Consider the following 18515-nt stretch of genomic DNA (forward strand, 5'->3'; position numbering starts at 1 on the left):
ATTGAAGATATATTCAACGGGTCATTCTTGGAGACTTCAGTTCCTTGCATGGACTTTCTGAGTGGCTTAATCAACAGTTCCATTTGTGTTCCAAGAAGTGAAGAGGCTTGTTTTCTTGAATCAATATTCTGACCAACTCTGGCATAAGATGCTTAGGCTCACTGTAAGCCCATTCCCATACTGTCTGTTGTCTTGGGTACCCTTCAAGAGGATCAACTTCAACGATAATCTCAGTCTTCACTTGAATGATTCGACTTGATTGACTAGCATAGACTGGCCACACATGGATTTAGACAGATACAGTCTGACGTGTTCATATGCCATCTAACGTAATTGACAAGCCCCAAATCTGACATCGATCGGGTAATCAGTTGACATCTACCGACGTCAGAACCATCCCTCAGGGTATCAGAAAAATTGGCCACTGAGAACATAAGAGACGAAATTAGTAGGTCATTTTATACTACTAAAACTATAGCCTTTAGGCTATTTATTTTTATAACCTAAGACTTAGGAAGTTAACTTTTCTGTTACCTAGTAGCCATCCAGATTCTCAAGCGGTATAAACCTGTATTGAGCCTAACTAAATTGGTGGTCAGGTTTTTCTCTCACAGTATCTTGGTAGCTTGAACTTAAAATTGGGTTTTAGAGTTTACGTCAAGCGGGTATAATTTACCTGGTCCCTCGTGGCCGGCGATCTGTAGTTTACGCTGTCGAGTGTTGGTCTTATTTATTACTGTTGTACTTCTGGGGTAATCTTTTCCAGATCACTGTCCCTTTTCCCCTCGTGAGAGATAGCAGATTTGCATTTAATTGGTTATATTTATCAGCTGGTTCACTTCTGGGCAGGCTTGATTAGCAGGTTACCCCAATGGTCATCGTGCTTCTTGCAGGGAGGGAGCCCAACATGCTAGCTACAAGTCAACCAAAGGCAACCCTCAGAAGCCGTTCGTTAGGTATTGGACGTGTGTCCAAAATGCACATATACAAACCAGCAGTTCGGGACCGAGTGACATCTCCAATGTCGTGAAACATGGCCAAGCAAGGAGATCAAGCCGCTGCAATGATAGGGTCCATGCACAGTAAAACTGAACCAAGTCCGTGGAACTGGTTGGCGCACTCATGCAAGGAGGTACTCAGGATCCAATGGCTGGTGGGCGGCTTGTCGACAAACAATGCAGGTGAGTCTGTGCGGCGATGTATCTCGATTTGAGTTCAAGTTATTAAGCATAGACTTTGAATTTACTACAGCGGCCCAGAAACTACCATCGAATTGCGACTCTGCAGGCAAATAGTGACTCTCTGTGGGAATAGATGTTGTAATGACAATCACGACAACAGTGTCTGGTGTAAGACTCCAAGCTGCAAGCATCGGAGTTTAGTTACGGACTAGCGGTAAATGAGGAAGCGTAGGGCGGCAAAGCGGACTTTGATACGCGCTCATATCAATTGAATCACAGGGTATCATTATGGAGCACCCAGACACAGGACCCTACGACATGACATGTCATAGATTCTAGGTAGGTAAGTTGGGCCCGACTCGTTTGCCGGTCAGAGCAGAGCGCAGGAAAAAGGCCCCGATTTCCGTAACCTAACGAATCACACTGCAGGCTGGCTAGTAACTTGACTGAATGTGAGAAATGGTGCGTAGCTAACTAACCAAATACTCGACCAGTGTGTGCTAACCTGGTGGTCTAGTTGTTCACCCAGGCTCCGGGTTCATGGGGATCTCGCGAATCGAGTGAACATTGCACCACTACAGTCCACACTGGTGCAGTACCCGTACTGTATGTATGCTGTAAATCGTGGGCAATGCCCAGATATACAAAGAGACTGGAAAGTGACTTGACGCGAGTCAGAAATGAAACTAGTTGCAAAGGGCTGACAAGTATTTGAGCTAAAAAAGCAAAATTGTGGCACCACAATCATGTTCAGTGCAACATTGGAGAGGAGAGGTGCGCGTTGCTGATGATGTTTCTTCAGCACGCGATGAATTATTACCGACTCTTTGAAACGTGCAACGCAAGTCGGTGATTGTGCCAATCAGCGCCGTTCCCGTTAATGAAACGGCACGGAACGCAAGACAAAGTAACGGTTGCATTGAGCGATGACCAAGCCTCTTGTAGCTATTTGGATAGTCCATGGTAAGTAAACGCGGTGGCGTCGACGCCAGCTCTGAGCGCCTAACAGCCAACAAGTATCCGTACCTAAACTTGAGAATAAAAGTACCAATTGTAGTTTCAGCAGATGACCATAATAGGACGGGACTGCATAAGACAAGAACTGCACTGTCTCTTTTTGGACATCCCTCTATCAGTTCGGCTAGAAGGGCTCAGTGTTAGTGCTGTACTTTGCCTTTTCATACATTATCGTTCTGAAGCTGGAGAAAACGATCCGTGGGTATAACAGATCTGAGACCGACATCAAAGTCAGCCCGGGCGTCATGGTATGGACGCGCGTGACGGATAACAGTTGACAGTTGACAGCTGCCATCATCTTAGCTAGTCCTATCAATGGTTTAGATTGATTGACGAAAGATCCAAAGCTGAGGCACGTATGAGATAACCTTTGACTTAGCCTTGCTACAGGTGCCTTAATTAGACACGAAGGAGCTACTACGAGATTGAGTTCACATCAGCTTGGCAGGTGCTGTCCGCACAGCAGCTGCCTAGTCCATTGGTGGTTAGGCATCTGGTGATCATATAGGCCAGAGATCGGCAAGTACGGTAGCTTTATGAAAGGTGCAAGCGTTGGTCTGAGCAAGTTAGGGAAGGAGATGATGGTAGTCTCCCTTCCCAGTTACCTAGAGCACAGGCGAGAGCTGAATACAGGAAAGAACACCCACTACAGCTCGCCTGGTACAATGAGCACGTGAGGAAGGAAGCACAGTCCTCTCTGCCATGGAATTCCAGAGGTAAGTCCGCGGACCTGGAGGTAGTGGAGCTGTGCTGTTCTATCCTTACGTGGATCTCATCCCTCACTTTTCCCTCCGAATCATTACCTAGATTCAGATCTGTCCTTTTGATCAAGCTACGGGCATGATAATTTGTTGATCATTGTGCTAACTCTCAAGTGTTTCTGAATGTCAGATGGTAAGTATCACTTTTCGATGATCGACCCGCCCGGGTCCACATATACCCATCTATCCATCTTAGGTCTACAGATACCCTACCGTGTCTGTCTTACCTGCAGTACTACGATCCTCGCAGAAGACTCGCCTCGCCTCTGCGCCGTCGCTCCGCTCTAGGAGGTTCAAGATCCTGGACTCGTTACTGCATGCCTAGCGTGCCTGCGTGCACGCCTAAGAGATGCAGTAGGTACTTTGTGGTCCAGTATCGTAGGTAACCGAGCACCTTCACTACCTAACGTCTTACTTCACTCTATCCAGCCATTCACCTGTTTTATTGCTTTCCCTTGCGACATGCTCTATTGTCTGCGTGTACCTGGCATTGGTTGTGGACCGAGAACAACTAAGCTAAGACGATGCAAGTGGTACACTTCCTGTCCAGGGCAGGCTCCTCTACCAGGTAATGGAAATTGTTTAATAATCCTGGGCAACCAAGCTCGGGTTTTCCCCCCCTGCTGTTACCCCTTCCTTTAAATCATTGTCCATAATGATTCACAACTACCGTTCTTTAATCCATATATCGAATCGTATCTCCTGCTCGGGCTTGCAGAGCACTTTCAGACTCACTTGACTCGGCTTTGGCACTTCCTCGCCCAGATTGCTACCGTCACCAAATTCAACAAACTCAGCTCCGCCGCCTTTAGTCCTCATCCGACACCTCAAGGCAATATCAACCATATTTAAAGTTCGCACACTTCTACAAGGTGTCTGCCTCAGCCGTCCGAAACCCTTGGCCTCGAGCCATTCTGTTTGTGAATGCAATTTGACGGTGTTGCTCATTATTATATACATCTCGTCGCGTCTGGCTGATGAGCAACGAGTAATTTCACCTCTTCGTCACCCTCACATCTACCTGCGCTAGACTCGCCTCTTGTCACTGTCGGATTGGCCTGCACGTGGTGTCCTACTTACAGGTCCTGCTCTGGGCTGTCATATCTCTGCTGCAGGCTTGCTCAGGCTCGGCATAGACCAAATCCGGTTCGCTGTGGGTGTGTGTGGCCACGACTCGCCCACTTCGTCTCTCCATATCGTACACCGCAAAACCCCGGTTGCCCACGGCATCTCAATCCTACATCGCCATTCTTTCCAGGCGCTTACTGCACCGCAGCGTGTATCATATCACCTCTTTCTTTCGTTCTTTCTTCTTCTTTTTTCTTCTTCTTTTTCTTGTTTCCGGGCATCGCTGTGTGCTCATCAACGCTCCCAGTCTACCAGTGACCCCAGTCTCCCTCATTAATGTGCTTGTCTCACACAAAGACTTGGATTTATCTCAGTCCATAGCCTTTCTTTAGACCGACGGCCTCATCCATTTGCTCGATATATACACCTCATGTCACCTCTGGATACAGTGCTAATCTAGCTCACTCCCCTCCATTGCCCGTACAGTGGAACCGCCCGCATTCTGTCTTACAGCCGGCTCCCTGGAAGTGGTGGGCTACTTGCTGGGCCCTTCCCGTCTTTCGTCCTTTCTGGCTTGGACCATTTTACTCCCCCATTGGACATTGCAGAAGGGCTTGTATGGGGTACCTGGTCTATGTAAGTTCACCATCGACGCAAGCGATCTGAGCCGCCACTGACCTCCACCAAGCTAATAAGTTCGACTGCCAGCACCCTTCTTTCGTACATACAAATCCATAATAGTCCTCTCCGACTCCCACCACGTCTATGCTTCTTAAAGTTGTGAGTGCCGCCTAGATCTCACTACGCCTACCAGCGAGCACCCAGACCATGTCGGAAGCCATGCCTCTGCCATACACAACTGTTACGAGCTGGCCCCCAGGCACGTATCATGGTCCTCGAGGACCAACACATCCTCAATCCATACCCCAGTATGAACACCAACTACATCATCCAGCAAGCTATAACGGCGGCGCACCAGAAAACCGTCGCCCTTCACAGCTGCAGACCTCGCAACACCCGAGAACTAGCCATGTCCACCAAATAGCCGACATGTCGAGCTCTATTCCGCAAAACCCATATCCTCCGCCGCCGCTTGGGGTACACCCCCACTATTCTGTTAGCAACATGACCGGCTATCACGAAAGATTCGGCAGCAGACAAGGTCACCACTCGGCTCACCCTTCACAGTCGCATTCAACACCAGGAGAGCAAATGCCTTCATTAGCAAATGTTCAACCCGTAGCAACAAACGATGTGCAGCCTTCGCATCTTACGGGGTATCAATTTGACCCAAGAGCTCCTCCGACTGCCAGTGGGCCACATGATTTGGTCAGCCCTATGATGTCCCCTGCTGAAATACGACCGGATCATATGAGAATATCGGATCTTGTTGCCTCTGGTCGAAGTAACGCGGGAGCCATGTACGGTAGCACGCAACCACATGGCATATCATACAGTCTTAAAATACGACAACAACCGGTCGCGGCTAGATCGTGTGGCTTCGGCGAAAGGGACCGAAGAGTGATTGATCCGCCTCCAATCGTTCAGCTTATTATTGAGGGCCCAAATCTTACCAAAGACGAGCTTTCCAAACATCTTCGATACCCACATTATGTTATGAGCTGCTCTATCGTCGACGAGACAGGAGCCCATGACGCATCTTTCATGCCTGAGGAGTATCGGCAACAGCGTCGACTTATGGGGTCTTTAGTCAACGCCCCTTTTGTTGGCAAGGATGAGCACGGCGAAGAAGGAACTTTCTTCTGCTTTGCGGATTTATCTTGCAGAACCCCAGGGTCGTTTCGACTCAAGTTCAGCATGGCCAAAATCGATCCTCTTCGCGGAAAGGAACAGGGACGTTTTCCCAATCTTGCCCAAGCTCAAACTGAAGTTTTCACTGTCTACACAGCAAAGGATTTCCCGGGAATGCAAGCAAGCACAAAACTGACCAAACGGCTCAAAGAGCAAGGATGCATCATTTCTATTAAGAAAGGGAACGATCGATCTAAGAATGCCAGAAGCCACGACGATTCAAGCGAGGGAGATCAAGACGATGGTGAGATTGCAGCGCAAAGCAAGAGACGGCGGCGCTCTACACGACAATAGGTATACGATGTGATAAATACGGCGTTATTTGATATTATAGGCAGGGTATGCCAGGCATACACGACCAAGGCTGGAGCAATATGGCGTTACCTGGATCAACGATACTATCTCGGTGTTTCTGTGTTCTGTTTTAGGACTAAGAACCCGGTACGCTCATCATACAATGAGTTTACTTTGTACCAGCAAGGCACTTCTCGGATAAAATAATGGTATTCTATTTGCTGGCAAAGGTTGTCTTCCTCTCGCGTCTATAAGGGAAGAAAAGGTGCTCAGGCGACTGCCTCCTTGACTGTCCTATCTCAACTCTAGCTCCCAGCTGCTTGCTTGAGCCCCTTGTCGGGTTGGCTCGCGGATTGTCGAGTCAAGTCCGAGAAGGTATTTTGTGTCAGCAAACCCTCGAACGGTTAGTAGCTAAACAGACTCGGCTCGCTCGGCTCACAGACACGATTGTTGTGATTCTTTATCAGTGAGTTACGTCTATGAGAAACCACAGAACTATCTAACACGAGCATATCTCGCGCGTCTCACGCCTTTGTAGGGAGAATCGGGTTTGCTCATCTGGCTGCCAGTCCGAGTTTGTGGCGAACGACCAGCCGGGGAAGCCCTAGAACAGCTATGACAACAAGATACTGGCATGCCATATGTGACTCAACAACCAACAACCAAATGTAGTGAGATTCGTGGGAGTATACTGTCAGTAAGACATCCACTCAGTGATGCGATTGGATCCGATACGTATGAGGAAGCAACCTGCAGTGGTTGGGCATGAAGTAATTAAAGACATGCATGACTACATGATGCCAGGGAAAGGCAAGGCCTTCAGTATATGGGATTACGGGATCGAATTGCACTCCACTAGTGCGATATGGGTGAAATATGGAGAATCGGCTTCCTCGTTTGTCCACGAACAGAATACAGCCAAAACAAGAACGAGGTGCATTTTGAAGCCTTTGGACATGACATGTCACTATCCTAGCTCACACTTGCACGGAAGAGGCAGATTTGATCATAAGAGTATCAGGTGCCAACGATGGCTTTTTTGCAAGTCAACACAGCTATTTCTAAGCCTTTCAACCTCACTTACCTCGCCCAACAAAGAGGGAGGCTAGAAGCCGGGAGTATCCTGGTGGTTGGCAACCACAATACTACCCTACTTTAAGTTGATCGGCAACTAACTTAGCGTGGAGATGGGATGTTTTCGCCTAGGGGAAAGGTAGCCTAGCAGCTTAGCTGCCCAGTCAGACGCGAGCAAGGATCCCCTCTGGTTACACAAGACACGACAAGGCGGCGAATCGGCATCCCACACAGCTCCTTGGCAACACTTCTGGTTATTCCCATGATGCCTACAATCTCATCATCCAACGAATTCAGTACATATTTTGTTCCATTCAAGGGGCAACTGAGCCATTCGGATGAACTACAGTTGACATTGACTGAAACAGATACCAGTGCATGGCAAGGGATCTCAAGAGCCTCGCCTGCATTTTTGTCTTGATGGTGTTGGAAAGAAAGTGTGGAGGCGTATAATTGACGCTGATGCTATCGAATCGTAGATCTTCGAGATCTGCAATCTTTCCCAGAATAAGCGACATGCTTTGCCATATCAAAGTTCCGACATGTTAACGTTAACTGCCTGTCTGCCAAAAGAAGTGGCCTCTTGCGAGTGAATTGCTTTTGACTCAGACCGCAGCCGTCGGCCGATTGCGGAGAACGACTGAGGCGAGATGTGAAAGATCATATCACACTGCAACATTCCAACCCATCCCATATTGATTGGTGCATGAGCGACATGCGGATACAAGGGGCCTGGTCGGTCTGATACAGCTTTCTGTGAATCACGTTGGTTGTTTGGCATGCTAAGAAAGGGCCGGAGATGTTGAAATATTATGAAATATACCAGAGCTCAAGAAGTCAGCGTGCTGCTGAGGCATCTTGATGCTGTCTACTCACACCCTCCACAGAATTCGCAAAAGAAACTCCTTGCGGTTTTAGTCAAAAAATGTGTCAGCCATTGATACTTTACGGGGAGGGGTCCTCAACCACGTCTGGCCTCAAAGACCGGAAATGGCACTCAATTTGCAAGAGAAAGTCAATTCTCCTTGAATACGCATGACCAGGTCATATGTCTCCGGAGAAGACCCGATTTATCAACACACCCAATTGCCACGTCGTACGATCCTTTTCAACGGTGGTTGTCTCAGCGCAGACTGCAACTTTAATTTGCTTCTTGGCGTGAGGCGTTATTTTGCTGCGCTCGTCTATACTTGATCGGGAAGTATCTATACATACCTAAATCTCCATGTTGTGTGTCAGAAATCACGATCTCCCGAAAATATTTACCATATCAGATCATGACTGCATGTGCATCACAAGAGGTTTCCCCCGTGCATCTTAAATCGTGGAGCAAGACATCAAATACGGCATCCAGACACTTCTGTGGCTTGTATGTGCATTGAGTGATGCACATACATCCAGACATGCAGGAAACTTGATACGTGCATATAAGTGGTCCAATGATGTCTTATTTTAAGTCATTTCATACATATAAGGGCTCTCTGTATACCGTTCTAGGGCGCAGGTCTTGGCCCGTTGGTGGCGTTGTTTCTATCCCTTACCTGGCTGACATGGCAAACGCCAAGGGCTTCATGCGTGATGATGCGAGAATTAGGAATACGGCAAGAAGACGATTTCCTAACTAGCCTTTGCATATTTTTTTTGCTGTGTTGTCTTGTTTTCCAAGACAGTTATGCATAATGGTGCCTATGAGATGCACCCATCCTGAAAGAATCCGATCGGGAGATATGCTGGAGAAATGTACGAATCGATAGATGGGGGCTTCAATATAACACATTGCACCTTGCCACTATAGACAGGGCTAAAACATCGAGCAAGGTCAAGTTCCTCGGCGTAAGTGCTACTTCACGGCTTAATGCAGGTTTTGCTCAGTACATTCAGTGTCAAGTCTGTAACTAGAAACAAGAGATCTCTATTTCCATGTACGTTCCGGTGTACAGATATAGCATCTCTCGATAGCTCTCGAAACTCAAACTGGGGCGGCACTCATCGAAAGAACTCATAGTTTTTCTTATTACTTACAATTAAGAGTCAAGGCGCCATGCATCTATCTAATATGTCTTTCCACTTTCTATAACAATTTTGGGATAAACCCTGATGGTATATAGCATTTTTTTCATGGCCCTGCAACTTATCTCATTGTCTAGGGTTTTCAGAACTTAACTATATGACCAAACTGTTGTAACTTGCCAATAAAATTTAATTAGAGAGCTTATCAGTTATATAACGGGTTTTTGTTGTGATGTAGCGATTAACCCTGTTCTTCTAGCCTGTGATTTGATGTTCGTAGAGTTTGAGCGATGAGATATCCCATGGCACTGGCTTCATTCTCACTCATCTTAAAACCAGTGATGAGATTTATTAACAATACATGAGTATATATACTGGTGACTATTGACTCTCTTTCTCTTTCTCACAGGAAGCGGCGTTGCTATAAGTTTTATTAAGGACAAGTATGATTAAAATCCTAGTGGCTGTGATGACCGGTGTGACTGATATGCTTCAACACGTCTTGGCAGAAAGGTTCTCAGAGAGTCGTTCGATCCATGCGCTGCAGTATAACCATAGATTTCCCCAACTTCTATGATATTAGACGTAATCCTCTGGATACTAGATATTACTATACTTGCCACGCCTCAGTTCAGGATAGCTAACATTGTTCCCGCCAACTCAGACAAATACACTATGCAGTAGTCATGGACAATATCGGTCTTGTTGTATATAGCCGTAATTGAGTGGTTTTGAGGAGCTATAACTAGCACTCACCATAGGAATCATGAGTGCTTGTATGCATTTGGTCCTGGATCACGACGATCGTAGTTTTCGTAACAACCCAAGAAGAGGGCACGCAAACTCATCGTCATGGCTCGTATATTTTCTACCAAACACCACCGCACTAATTAAAGTACCTAGAGTCATTTGCGTTTTCGCTAGCTTTGTCTTTTCTCGTCGCTAGATGTGAATCCAATATGCGAACACATTAAATCAGATGTTCTGGCGTCCACAGATTACCCTGTAGTTGAGCAGAGATTCAGCAACCAACATGAAGAACACAGCATTCGTTAAAGAAGCGTATGAATTGGAGTGCGGCTGCTTGCATGAAATATCTTGGCACGTATAGTTCTCGTGTAACGAGACTCTGCACGAAATGACGGTGAGTCCACGGCTACAATTGCCCTCTACGTCTTAGACTTGATCGCATCTGGCCGAGCAAACACATGGAAATAGATACGAACGGGTTCTGGCAGCTTGCATGAGTTGCGAAATTAATCAATCGGAGGGAGATGCAGCTTGCCGATGATCTAGGAGCGGGCGAGTGCTTGATCGAAGCTGTCGTCACCCAAGAGTGAGGACAATGCGCATGTTGACGCAGGGATCATTGGAGGGGACTATCAGGCCTTGAGTTTACTGATTTGCATGGCTAGATATATGAAGAGGTTTAAATGCGCCTGGAAGTAGCGGGGGAATTTGATTTGTGTAGCATACATCGCTTGACTAGACCTTTCGCAGTTTATTTGTAGATAGAACATGATTTGTATTGAATTGGGAAGATGGTCTAGGCATTAGTCGAACCACTATGTAGTATACGAGCGTGGAGTAAGTGATGAACAGTTCTTGAAGTTCCCATGACGACTTATGCTAGCATGAGAAGAATAAGATTGTTGAGATTGTGTAGATGCAACGGGTGGGCGTTATCCTGCAACTGCGACATAGTAGAGCTTGTGGAACTTGTCAACTCTAACTATAAACTGGCCATGAATTTAGTCGAGCAATATTCTTCAGATATAGCAAAAGAAATATAACGACTCTTGGAAGTTCTCAGTTTGTTGAGACTGTATCATATTTGATCCCAGAGTGACGACACCTCATAGTTACAAGGAACGGAAACATGGGAAAGCTTAACTGGACTAATTTGTTTTTGTTTTTACGACGTTGCCTGTAGGTGGTCGGAACCGAAACTCAAAGGTGATATTGAGTTCATCCCATGAATTAATGGTGGTAACCGAGACGGCATAACTGGTGGTATTATTTCAAGGATATCAACATCCATTGAGGGTAGCGATGGCTCCTCTGCTCCTCTGAGCCGAATACGTGGAAAAGACAAAGACCAAAAGCTATAGGCAATGGACGCATGGTTTCCGAAAATTAAGATGCTGAAGATGCTTTACATAGTAACAATAACAACAACAATAGGAATTGCTGAACAAAGCTACAGTTGATGTTAGCCTTTGCTAGAGTATATTGAGCAGGGATATCCGGAGAGCCGCTGACGGAAGACCTACCTAGTGATAAAATTCCGTTGGTGGAGTTGACTGAACAAGGGGTCGCTTGCTAGCGCGTTTCAGCACTTGCAGTATTTCCTGCGAGCCCATCTTCAAGTCACCAAAGCTATGTGATTTTATAGTTTAATTTGTATGGCTTTTCTTCCCCTGACTATAGAGGACTATGGAGGTACTATTGAAAAACAGTTGATGTGGTAATTTGAAATTCAACAGAGTCGAGGTCTGACAAGATAGAGAGGAAGGATTGTGTTTGTTTCTTTGAAACACCCGCGCAGTCCAAGATGGTACAAGGACAAGGATCAGAATCTGACGTTTCTAATGTGACATGTCAGCGAGTGCTATGATGATATTAGGAGAGACAGACTAACTAGAGTCATGATATATATGATCCCGATTAAACTGCTTTGGAAACTTGGAAACAGAGTTAAGCAACAACAGGTTTAGGTAGTCTAGACTAGATCCTTTGTTGATCCCTTGATAACCATAATCGATCATTCAGATTAGCTTCGGTACCGACTGCTACACCTAACCCCTGCTACACCAACAAGACCCCTGCTGTTTCAGACCATGGCACGATCTGCAGGCACTTTACCCTAGAAGATGACCCTGTAATCTGTATCTGCTGCGGGGCTGTCGGGTCTTCTTTGTTCGGAGTCCCAACGTCTTTTTGTTCCATTCGCTTCGTTGATTCTTTCTTTCCTTGGTTCCTGGCCGGGGGGTCTTTGTGCTAGACAAGCAACGATGATGGTGCAACGTGCATGGTACAGAGTAGAGTACAGCATCAAGATCGCCCTGAGTAAATGTCGTCAACGATGAGTGTTGCACCAGAGATGAGGCGCAACTGCGGCTTCAACTAGGTTATCACTCTTATGCTAAAGAATGACTGGCGGTTTGGATACTCGGTGTGACTGCCAGCACATCCTTCTATCTGCTGTGCTCTAGGTACCCGTAGGGAGTAATACGGGCACTCGTGCGGGCCTTGATAACTCTGGGCGCGCAATGCAATGTCAGCCGCTGCCACGAATAGCCTCAACTGAACCAGGGATCCCTTTTCTCCTTGACCTTCAACTAGAGGCTAGGGCTCAACGACCCCTGTCGAAACCCCTGGTTCATCCAGTAGCTTGGGCGGTAACTGTAGCGGCTGTGGCCGAGGACAAGGCAACCCAGTTTTGACCCTATGCAGGTACGCTTCGAGGCCCGCAAGAAAGAAGAAACAACGGCCAATAATGACAGCCAATGCCCAATGATGTTACTGAGTTTTACCGCTTACTCTTGTCGTTCGTTTCATGTTTATTACTCTATCCATTCCGTCAGTGAGATGTTATAAATATTCAAAAACAGAGTCGAACGAGAAATTGGCCTCCCTCCTCCCAGCCTTAGCCATGAGGTGAGATGTGGCGCTAATGTTGTAGCCAATCCTCTTTCATAGTCTTACTGCGCTAGAGACCTTTTGTAGATAGAAATGTTTTGAAAACGCCTTGGGCTGGCGGTTTAGAAGGATTGGACAGAGGACAACCCCTGAATGGACTTTGCCAAGCCAGGCCAAGCCTTCAACGGTGGAGCGTTAGAGGCTCCATCGTCAGTGTCCTTTGATCAAAAGGATTCATGGTTGAAGCCAAGATTTCCAAATCAACGTGCACTCGCGTGTTGGATTGGCCGGGTAGGCCTGGGTAGGTCTAGGCTAGGGAGTGCTTTGCAGTGGCTTTTGCCCGCAGTGGCAGACCTGCAGACCACCTAAACTGTCTGGCACTGGCAGGCACTGGCAGACGCTGTGCTGTGCGTTTTTAGTACCCCCCTGTTCGCCTGTTCGCACAAAGAAGCTTTCACCTCTAATCCTCGCCCAACATGCGGATACTTCTTCTTCTTGAATCCCCTCCACACGCTCCTTTTATTTTCTACTTTTCTTCTCTCTTCGTCCTCGTACACTGTCACTGAACTGCTGGGCACGTCCTCTCTTTTTTTATTCTATCACCCACACATTCATTCATAACTGTATCTGCAGAGCAGCTTCCAGGCACTTTCGCTTCCCTGAGCTGTTTGTTACCCTCATTATTTTCCCGACCTCAACCTCGCTCGCTCTGAATCACATCACGCACACCAAAACGGCAGTGATTGTGAACGAGTCTGGACGGTTGCGAAACGAAACATTCATTCTAGGTTCTCACAGGTGTTCCGGTATCACCTGCGTGCTTCCCTCCCCCCGTCTTACACTGGTTCTCCTCTCTTCCGCTTCTTCTTGAACAATTAGCAGCCTTCCGCTTTCCAGTGCTCAGAGTCCTAGAGATTCTTTTTATTCACAAGACTTTTATTCAAACTCAACACTCGAGCATTATTCACTGATTATCACCAACATCATCATCATCATGAAGTCTACTTTCGTTGCCGCTGCCGCGCTTCTCGCCGGTGCTGCTTCCGCCGCCAAGGATGAAGGCACTTTCGCTGTCTTGCGCTTCACCAACAAGCAGCTCACCAGAGGTCGCATGGACCCCATTCTCTTCCCCGGAGAAACCTCTACCCACGTTCACAACATCATGGGTGGAAGTGGTTTCAGCACCAGCGCCACTGGAAAGGACCTCATGGAGTCAAAGTGCAGCAACGCCATGATCAAGGGCGACAACAGTGCCTACTGGTTCCCCAGTCTCTACTTCCAAGATCCCAAGTCTGGCAAGTTTGAGGATGTTGAATTCGATTACTTCAACGCCTACTACTTGTAAGTATAATTTCTTCACTTTGTCGTCAATCTGCGACAAACCCCTCTCCCCATGTCTCACTTTATCTCACCTTGCCGCTCTTTGCGCACCTAACTAATACACCCACCAGCTTCGAGAAGACTCACGATGAGATCAAGCCTTTCCCTGCTGGTCTGCAGATTGTTGCTGGTGATGCCATGACCCGCACCATGCCCAAGGCTGGCGCCAAGCCCAACCTTGACCCTTCCAAGGGCCCTGTCAACGCCGCGAGAATGACCTGCCCTCGCGCCAACAACGACTACACTGTCCCCTCTTGGGATGCCAAGTCAGACGGCACCACAGCTGGTGTCGGTGACCCCATCACCAAGAATGAGGGCGTCGGATTCCCTGACCGAACCTGTGACGGCACCTTCTCTCCTCTCCGAGCTGATGTTCACTTCCCCTCTTGCTACAACCCCGAGGCTGGCCTTACCGACTTTAAGAACAACATGGCCTACCCCGAGGACAACGACGGCTACCTCGACTGCCCCAAGGGCTGGATCCACGTCCCTCATCTCTTCTACGAGGCTTACTGGAACACTAACAAATTCCAGGGCCGCTGGACTGAGGGAGAGGGCAAGCAGCCCTTTGTCTTCTCCAACGGTGACGTTACTGGTTACAGCAGCCACGCTGACTTCATGGCTGGCTGGGATGAGAAGCTCCTGAAGCACATCATCGACACCTGCAACGCCGGTACCCTGGGTATGGACAACTGCCCCGGTCTTTTCTACGGTCTCAACAAGGACGACTGCACAATCGAATCTGAGATTGATGAGAAGACCACCGGTAAATTGGACAAGCTCCCCGGAAACAACCCTCTCAGCGGTTTCTCCTACGGTGATGCTCCTTCCATGCCCAACAAGGGTGACGACGACGAGAAGCCCAGCAAGCCTTCCGCTGAGCCTTCTGTCAAGCCTTCCGCTACCAATTCGGCTCCTGAGGACAAGTCTACCGCTGTAGAGGCGCCCCAGTACACCAAGCCTGCCGACAAGCCCGAGGAGCCCACCGTCGCCATCCCCAAGCCTACTGTGCCCATTGTCTCCGGAGTTGTGTCTGATGCCGCCGCCGAGGCTACCAGCGCTCTCACCAACGCCCCCAAGCCAACTGAAATCTTTGGCAAGCCTGACCAGCCCAAGAAGTGCAAGTCTACTCGTGTCCACACTGTCTGGAACACTGTCACTGTCACTCAGACAGCCAGCGTTCCTGCCCAGACTGAGGACGCTGCTGCTGCTCCCGCTTACAAGAGGGATCACGTCCGACGACATGCCCACCAGCATGGCAGCGGATACAGCCACGTCCGCCGCCGCAGCCACCGTCACTAAACTCTGCATTCTTATCAGAGCACCTCGGCTGCTAATATAATGACATGTATAGCAGCCCAGGTGACCAAAGCTTTTTATCACATTTCGTTGCAACGATGCATTTATTAAAACGCATATTGTATAGAAGGGGCGTTCTAGGGAACCCCCTTTTGCTTTGGACTGGAGAATATAGGGATGGCGATTTCACGGCAAGGCATTTGTTTTTTTATTCAAACTTCGCGCGGTGCACTGGAATTCAGGAAGTTAGGGGAGGAAAATAGTTGGATGATTCGATTCGATTCGCTTCTTAACATGTATATTTATCGAGGACATACCTTGCTTGACAAGGACCCGATTGCGCTAGGCGCAACTTCTTTCGCCCATTATGAATCAAGGGCAGATACCCATTTCATATAAAGCGACCGGCTCAAGCATATACAAGTGAATTACGACTCTACATTTGACTGTGACTGATAATTATTGATCCGCTGTATATCGTATTTGGACCGTCTCAGTCACAGTTCTCTTCGAGTAGATTGTTAGCTAGAGGTGAGCCTGTAGACACCTGGAACCACTCGAATGTTGCTATCTAGGAAGCGCATAGAGGTCAACACAGGAGGTTCGGTGCTTAGATTTTAACAAAATCTATTAAACAACCTATCAATCAAAACGCATTCTTGCATGTTTTATTAACTTTGCTAGGAAGTTCAATTAATACCAGACAAAAACGACTTACACGATCTTGCTGTCGGCTAAGCCCCGGTTAAACCATCATACCAGCAATTCTCACTTTAATTTTCTTCTTCATCTTCACCTTTAACTCATTCGACAACGACATCTCGAATCACCTCAGATATGTCTCTTTATCATGAGGCTGCTGAGATCCTGACAGGGTCTTCTTCTGAAGGCGGAAGTCTCAAGTCCCGTGTTTTCAAAAAGAAGGGCCTCAAGTCTGCTCCCAACCAGGTCTACGCCTTAGTCTTGGAGAGCTGCAAATGGAGTCCTATCCTCAAAGAAGTGATTGAGAAATCAGAACTTCTCAAATTAGAGCGAAAGGTTTGATATTTCCTTCAATTACATGGCCCATAAATGCTTGCTAACCTCCGAATCAAGCTTACACCAACATTGTCATTGCTTCTTGTCCATGACCTCCTGCTGGCCAAGAAGGGAATTGCGCTTCCACAAGGCCATGGCCTACGCGCATCTATCGAGAGGCACAAAGCGCGCATTAGCTCAGAATTTAAGCTTGCGCGACTTCGCAGAAAGATGCCCACACTCGAGGCTCTAAAAGGGCAGGTTGAGAGGGAATGCGCAGGCGAGGAAACGAACTACCCTCGATGGGTTCGTGTCAACGCCGTGAAGAGCACATTGGAAGAGCAGCTCGAGACCACTTTCTCCAAGTACACCAGAGCTAGATCTATCAACGAGGTTGTTACCAATGCTGGAAGACTCATATACATCGACTCACACGTACCGAATCTCGTGGCAATCACCGCAGGTATCGATCTCACCAAAACAGAGGCCTATACATCTGGCAAAATCATTCTCCAAGATAAAGCATCCTGCTTTCCGGCCTACCTCTTGGATCCTAGGTCAGAAGATGGAGATCTGATCGATGCGTGCTCCGCCCCTGGCAATAAGACAACACATCTGGCAGCTATCGTCAAGCAACATACACCCGAATTCGACACACCAGCGCAAACCATTTATGCATTCGAGAAAGATTCCAGAAGATCGCAGGTACTTCACAAGATGGTCAAAATAGCTGGCTCAGATTATATGACAAAGATTGGATTTGGTCAAGATTTCATGCAGGTGAAACCCACAGCAGACAACTACAAGTCAGTCGGAGCATTGCTACTAGATCCCAGTTGTTCAGGAAGTGGAATCGTTGGCCGAGATTCGATGCCTGATCTTCATCTGCCAGAGCCTTACAGCGGTAACGGAAAAACGCCACCAGCAAAACCAAACAACCGTAAGAGGAAACACGAAAAGGTCGAGCCAGCCCCTGAAAATGTCATGATAGATGACGATGGAAATGAAATGGCGATCAAATCCGAGAAGGACCTAGAAACACGTCTCGAGGCTTTATCATCCTTCCAGTTGGTCCTTCTATTACATGCTTTCCGGTTCCCATCAGCAAAGAAGATCACATACTCAACTTGTTCTGTTCACGTGCAAGAAAACGAGCGCGTTGTCATGAGAGCTCTCGAATCTGACATTGCCAAAAGAAGAGGCTGGCGTATTCTTCAACGAAAGGACCAGGTTTCTGGCATGAGAGAATGGCCTGTTCGTGGACTACCCGAAGCATGCGAAGGAGACAAGGAAATAGCGGAAGGCTGCATTCGCTCTTACAAGGATGATGGACAGGGTGTAATGGGATTCTTCGTCGCTGGCTTTGTCCGATCTGGCGAGCAAGATGATGCTCCTGCCGATGATGAGGGTCCTTATATGAGAGATGACAGCGGTGTCATCATTCGTGATGTGGTTGGCATGCCCGTGTTGACGTCGACAGGCGAGGCCGTTTCTTTGACCCCAAGAAATGAGAAGAGCAATGACAGCGATGAGGAGAGTAGTGAAGAGGAGGAATCTGCAAGTGAGAGTAACAGCAGTGATGAGGATGATGAATGGGGTGGTTTCGACGATTGATTCGACTTGTCAGCGAGAGCCACGAACAACAATACCGAATTAGAAGAACATCACTTCGCGAGTGATCAAACAACCCAATATAATATGACGGACTAATTCTTGACGTAATACCTGAGCAGTTACCCTTGAATCTTCAAATTGACAAATGGAAGATACCGATGAGCCTAGTATCAAAATATTAGGCAGGCAGATATATAATGCGATATCGAGTTTTGGTATCTTTAAATGTTTGCTTGTGTACAATGGTCGTGATGATTTCGCCTCATTACTCGTTAACCCTGTCTATCACCAAGACATCTACTAAAAATGGCCAAATGAACCCTTCTCATATTACACCCATGTCATT

The 18515-nt window shown here is 47.5% G+C and overlaps 5 protein-coding genes across 5 annotated transcripts; 4 read left to right on the forward strand and 1 right to left on the reverse strand.

Moving 5' to 3' along the window:
- Positions 1-1033: 1033 nt before the first annotated feature.
- Positions 1034-2012, forward strand: FGSG_06773 (uncharacterized protein; the record flags this gene model as incomplete). Its single annotated transcript, XM_011328120.1, has 6 exons — positions 1034-1181; positions 1342-1349; positions 1514-1524; positions 1611-1643; positions 1699-1787; positions 1936-2012. 6 exons carry the CDS (start codon positions 1034-1036, stop codon positions 2010-2012), a joined length of 366 nt encoding a protein of 121 aa, XP_011326422.1.
- A 1613-nt stretch (positions 2013-3625) lies between these two features.
- FGSG_12988 (uncharacterized protein) lies at positions 3626-4308 on the reverse strand (the record flags this gene model as incomplete). Its single annotated transcript, XM_011328121.1, has 3 exons — positions 3626-3933; positions 4040-4110; positions 4226-4308. The coding sequence occupies 3 exons, from the start codon at positions 4306-4308 to the stop codon at positions 3626-3628; spliced, it is 462 nt and encodes a 153-aa protein (XP_011326423.1).
- A 547-nt stretch (positions 4309-4855) lies between these two features.
- FGSG_06774 (uncharacterized protein) lies at positions 4856-6387 on the forward strand (the record flags this gene model as incomplete). Its single annotated transcript, XM_011328122.1, has 3 exons — positions 4856-6083; positions 6174-6280; positions 6364-6387. The coding sequence occupies 3 exons, from the start codon at positions 4856-4858 to the stop codon at positions 6385-6387; spliced, it is 1359 nt and encodes a 452-aa protein (XP_011326424.1).
- A 7466-nt stretch (positions 6388-13853) lies between these two features.
- Positions 13854-15969, forward strand: FGSG_06775 (uncharacterized protein; the record flags this gene model as incomplete). The annotated part of the gene is made up of 2 exons (XM_011328123.1): positions 13854-14200; positions 14311-15969. 2 exons carry the CDS (start codon positions 13854-13856, stop codon positions 15539-15541), a joined length of 1578 nt encoding a protein of 525 aa, XP_011326425.1. The 3' UTR covers positions 15542-15969.
- Positions 15970-16375: 406 nt separating this feature from the next.
- On the forward strand, positions 16376-18169 carry FGSG_06776 (uncharacterized protein; the record flags this gene model as incomplete). The annotated part of the gene is made up of 2 exons (XM_011328124.1): positions 16376-16576; positions 16634-18169. The coding sequence occupies 2 exons, from the start codon at positions 16376-16378 to the stop codon at positions 18167-18169; spliced, it is 1737 nt and encodes a 578-aa protein (XP_011326426.1).
- Positions 18170-18515: the final 346 nt, after the last annotated feature.

Source organism: Fusarium graminearum, chromosome 4 (assembly GCF_000240135.3).
Source record: "Fusarium graminearum PH-1 chromosome 4, whole genome shotgun sequence".
NCBI classification, from domain to species: domain Eukaryota; kingdom Fungi; phylum Ascomycota; class Sordariomycetes; order Hypocreales; family Nectriaceae; genus Fusarium; species Fusarium graminearum.